The 5021-nt window shown below is 43.6% G+C and overlaps 1 protein-coding gene across 1 annotated transcript; it reads right to left on the bottom strand.

Annotated features, from left to right (window-relative positions):
- Positions 1-331: 331 nt before the first annotated feature.
- On the bottom strand, positions 332-5021 carry LOC127293323 (uncharacterized). The gene is made up of 3 exons (XM_051322904.2): positions 4489-5021; positions 2501-2914; positions 332-1214 (listed from the first exon to the last, which is right to left on the bottom strand). The coding sequence occupies exons 1-3, from the start codon at positions 4882-4884 to the stop codon at positions 681-683; spliced, it is 1344 nt and encodes a 447-aa protein (XP_051178864.1). The 5' UTR covers positions 4885-5021; the 3' UTR covers positions 332-680.

Below are 5021 nucleotides of genomic sequence, written 5' to 3'. Positions count from 1 at the left end.
ATCATAACTCATTTGGCATGAAGACAAATCTGTAGAGAAAAAAAAAGCCTAAAAGCACACACAACAAAAGTTCAGCTCATCTGGTGGTGGAAGATCCATCGGCCGGCCGGCAACAACATCTGCATGCTCTTGGTCTGGACGTTATGAATGTTATGAATGGAAGGTTTTAAAAAGGAATCACATCAGACGGGACTTGCCCATTTTTAGGAAACAATTCAGACTTTGGCAAGATGTCATGTATGGAAGGTCCGGCATGTAAAACAATTAGGAAACAAATCAAATGCTGGCCTAGACTTGCTTCAAATAAAATTCACAAACGGGTGAGACCCAATTCGATGATGACATACCCGTATTCTTTGGTGCGATTTCTAAAGCGATTAGATGGTTCAGGATTATGGTGTCCATGCTCCATGGTGCCCCTATTATTTTACATATCCTAAGATAAGAACTACGAGTTTACTGCCCTTTCCGCATATTACAAGTTACCAACCAAGCAGATAGTGGACATAAATATTAGTAACCTTACACGCACACGTTTTAGTGTAGCAGGTGCCCAGAGCTGTACTTTAACAAACTGACTGCCACGGTAAAGCCGACTCTTATGCAGAAGAACATTAGCCGTGAGTTCTCACTGCTTACTGTCAGAGGTCCACAGCCATAAGGAGACCCTCATATGCTTCTTACGATCTTTCAGCTGGCAGTCCAGGGCAATCCTTCACCCAGTGCCCAACCACATGACAGTTGTAACAAGTACTGTTCTTAGGGCAGTTCACCATGAAATGTCCTTCCTCACCGCACCGGTAACAATTATTTGAGCGGGGAGTCGTGGGGCTGACTGTATACTTAGGTGGCATTGGTGACTTCGTTGGTGTTTGCAGTTCCACCATACCAACTGTTTGCTGCAGCATACTTGGAGATCCCTGAGAGACCGCAGCAATTGGTGAAGGGTGAGCAGGAGACAAGCAGTCTGTGGGTACAACATCACCCTCAACAATGTCAAACGGCCAATCATCATCATGTTCAGGGGGTTCATCAGGATTGGACGGTTTAGTTCCATTGTGGCCTCCCATCATAACAAGATTGTGCCCATTAGCTTCCTTCGTAACTGTATTGCACACCACACGTCCAGCCTTCCTTGGATTGTTGTATCCAGTTAGTGGCAGTTCTTCAGCAGCAACGTTGACTGGCACACGGTGAGAGCATGCTCCATGCCCCTGCAAAATGAACAGATTCTTTGATTACTGACCTAAGTTATGAAGGTCATACTGTGCATTGACAATGGAAAAAGTCCCCACCCCCCTTTTTGAACTATCCACTTACCCTGGACTTTTAATTGGTCCACTTAAACCCCCTAAACTAAGACTCCCACCTATGAAGCCTCCCCTGTTACACGACACCGCTACCGACTAAGTTATGTGCCTCCCAACTATATCCAAACATCGTGTCATTAGCCGCACTGGCGCCGTCTGCTGCTGCAGAAGCTCCATGCAACAATGAGTTGATTCTGAAGCTGGACAAGCAACTCAGTGAGATGAACAAATTGCGGTCATGACTGGGTGGGTTAGATTTGCCACCCAAGGTATGGCTGAACTCAATTAGACTGACCAAGTGTCGTAAGTGAGCCAAGTAAATGTTTGAGAGGGAATCTTGAGTCAGACGGATAGTTTTTTGGGGGAAAAGTGGACTTTTTGATTTCCAAATTAATGAAGTGAGTAGTAAGTCATATTTCCCCTACTGAGAGGAGATTAGTAGTTTATATCACTCGTTTAAGAAGCAATCATCTCTTCACAGCAACTCCCAACTGAATAAACATAGTAAAGGCATTTGGACATACAATGTATGATGGCTTCAACAAGGAAAATTCTGAATAAAGTTGAGAAATGCCCACATACAAAAGGGCTCCAAGAAGATAATGATGGGATAGACACCTGGCTAATCAGGAAGCACATCATACATTGGGACAAGGATGTCATCATTAAGACACACCAAAGTGAGGGATAGTTGTTTTCATTTTATTTCAAAATTTGTAGCATATCCTATTTTTCCTCAAAGCTTTGCGCCGTTAACTGCACATCTTTTAGGACCTACAGAACTGAGGTATACATTTCGTTTTTCTCCTTTATGGTACATAAACTTATTTACTCCTGATAGCTATTAACCACACAGCATCCTTGAAACCCATCAGAGTGAGGGCTAGTCTTTTCTTCGCAAGAAGTTCTACGATATATTTATTCTTCATAACAGAATTTACTCATGCATCACCACCAGCTATTATCATTTATGTGTTTCTCAAACTAAAAGAAGCACTTGCAACTTCTGTCATGATATATTTGACAGTTTTTCACAGGACTGGTATAACCAATAAAAAGAACACAAAGTATCAATAGCTAAACCATTGTATACAAAGAGAGCAAGATAGTATAATTGACCATAGTCCTATGAAAAATAACTAAAATATATTAGAAGGAATGACAAGAAAACTATCAAATAAAAGCATTACCTTCTCTATATGACACACATAGTATGACACCCCTTTGTCTTTCTCTTTTCTGCATTTCCCAGCAGTACACTTGCAGGTTGGTACACCACTGGATTTAGCACCTTGGGGACTAAAATTAACTGGAGTTGCAGCGCCAGCACCTTGGGGACTAACAGTAAGTGGAATTGTAGCACCAGCACCTTGGGGACTAAAATTAACTGGAGTTGCAGCGCCAGCACCTTGGGGACTAACAGTAACTGGAGTTGTAGCACCAGTACCTTGGAGACTAACATTAACTTGAGTTGTAGCATTGGCCATACGATTGCCTTGAGTATTAAATACAAGAGGATAGTTCGTTTCAGGATGGCTCCAAAGGGCAGGTTGTGAATTTGGATTGGCATCAGATTGCTCACAGTTAGAAACATGGCGGCACTTCTGAAAAGTGGAGGTTGAACAAGTTGTCAGATTTACATGTACTCAAAAGAACAAAAACTGCGGATAAGAAGAAGACAGTTGAAAGAGAATGTAATTGAATGACATGCACATCAAATAAGGCATCTCTGACCAAGTCAATGAGATTGGGCCACATGCACAATTAATAAGCCTGTAGTTTCAAGAAAGGATAATACACAAAGAATAGGTCGATTTACACAAAATCACTGCACATACTTTCTTGCAAGTTGAAACATTTCCTAATGGCCTTTTTTTGTTTCTTCCAGACAAACAATGATTGAATTTAAGGAAACTGTTATGGATATGGGCATAAGACAAAACAAGTTATGAAATTGTATGCCATGCTATAAATGGTACGTCTTCTATGTAAGTGTTATGGAGCATCCATACATAACCGTAAGGTTTTGAGTTACATTCTATAGTTGATTGCAGCATAGTTACACACTAGAGTTCATAAAATAACAGAGATCAAGCCTGAACCATGGATTTTGTTACCATGTTTCCATAGCAACGACTGTATGCACTTTAACATTCAGGTCGGATCAGGCTAGATGACGTCGAATGAGACTCATAAATTCTGAAAATATTGACAGCATTAACACAAGATGCATCCACCATGTCGTGATACATGCGGTGAGAAATAAGAAAAAATAGACAAATCATGTTGTGATTTCAGCTATAATTCACAACAAATATGTCTTAATTGTCATGTGTGCATCAAACTGACATCTGAAATTATGTGACATCATAGACGCATCTTGTATTGATGCCTTAAGGAAACTAAAAAATTCATGAAAATGTTGGATATGCAATCTACAATGATTTCACCATTCTACCTAAAGGTGTAGGTGCGCCCAAATCACCCCTTGCCCAAACCCACATGGAAATTTTCAATAACAACGAAAGAAACAGCATAAAACCTTATTCATATGAGAATATACAGCTATACATGGATGGTTTTGAGCACATAAAACCTTTGCTGAAGTTTGACAAAACTTTGAACCAAAACCTAGAATTAATCTACACAAAATAGAACCCATGCGTCCCATCTATATGCAGATCTGAAGCTTATTCGTATGAACGATTAAATTTTGCAGGAAATTCATCAAAATAAAAACAAATCTGAAGCCTTTGCTTGCTATTCACAAAATCTGAGCAGTTATTCCACACTACTATGTCAGTAGCCGAGCAGTTACTAGATCCCTCGCCCAGTCTCACCTGAAAGCGATGGCTTGTTGCCAAATTGAGGGAAAACAGAAGAGCTCAGATTTTTTTATTACCATAACCAGGAACTGGAAGGGCTCAAGAAGCCTAGATAACCATTGCATTCTTCTACCCCCAAATCCCAGCATCATCATTGCCTCGTCTCCACACCCCCAAATAGAAAACTCGAAGCAATCATCCTCGACATTGCCCCTTCCAGCCTACACTGGAATTTCCCCTTCCAAGAAAACCAAGCACACTGAACCATTTTTTTTTACCCCCAAAAGAGGTAGTCTAGGTTATAACCAACAGATGATCTTGGGGGAGGGGGGGGGGGGGGGGGGGGGCTTTACCGGCGTTGCCGAGCAGACGTATGTCCAGCCTCCGGGCTCCTTCCACTCCACGTCACACGGCCCGCGCCGGCAAATGCACTCCTTCTCAGGGAAAGTTGGAGGCGCGAGCCCAACCGGCGGCGGCGGCGGCGGCAGGTCCTGCGTGGCGCGGCGCTCATGAAGGCTCCGCTCCATCTCCTCTGCGGCGCGGAAAAGGAAGTCGTCGTCTTCGTCGTCATCCATGTTGCCGTCGCCGTCGCCCGCGCCGCTGGGGAAATCGAGCTGCCGCCTCACGGGGTGGGGGCGCGCATCTGGGAGCGCCGCCGCCAGCACAACCGCTGCCGGAGATGGGGAGCGGATGGGAGTTGGAGCGTGGCAGGAAGCGACGCTCTCCGCGTAGGTGGTGACGCTGCTCATCCTCCTTCCGCTCTCTCTCTCTCTCTCCCTCTCTCCCTGCCCTCCTCGATCACATCACACTCACACAACCTCTCTCCCTCGAGACTCTATGAACTTATGAAGATTATTCCAGCTCGGCCCGACCCAAAAAAAAAAAT

Source organism: Lolium perenne, chromosome 4 (assembly GCF_019359855.2).
Source record: "Lolium perenne isolate Kyuss_39 chromosome 4, Kyuss_2.0, whole genome shotgun sequence".
Taxonomy (NCBI): Eukaryota; Viridiplantae; Streptophyta; class Magnoliopsida; order Poales; family Poaceae; genus Lolium; species Lolium perenne.
This window is presented reverse-complemented; position numbering and strand designations above follow the sequence as displayed.

What these genes read in the sequence shown, in the direction of transcription:
- LOC127293323 (XM_051322904.2), bottom strand. Translation starts at nt 4,884, where the DNA reads ATGAGCAGCGTCACCACCTACGCGGAGAGCGTCGCTTCCTGCCACGCT. An exon ending in ACGTCTGCTCGGCAACGCCG is followed by an intron (nt 2,915 to 4,488) that starts GTAAAGCCCCCC and finishes TCCACTTTTCAG; the next exon opens with AAGTGCCGCCATGTTTCTAA. An exon ending in ATGTGTGTCATATAGAGAAG is followed by an intron (nt 1,215 to 2,500) that starts GTAATGCTTTTA and finishes TTCATTTTGCAG; the next exon opens with GGGCATGGAGCATGCTCTCA.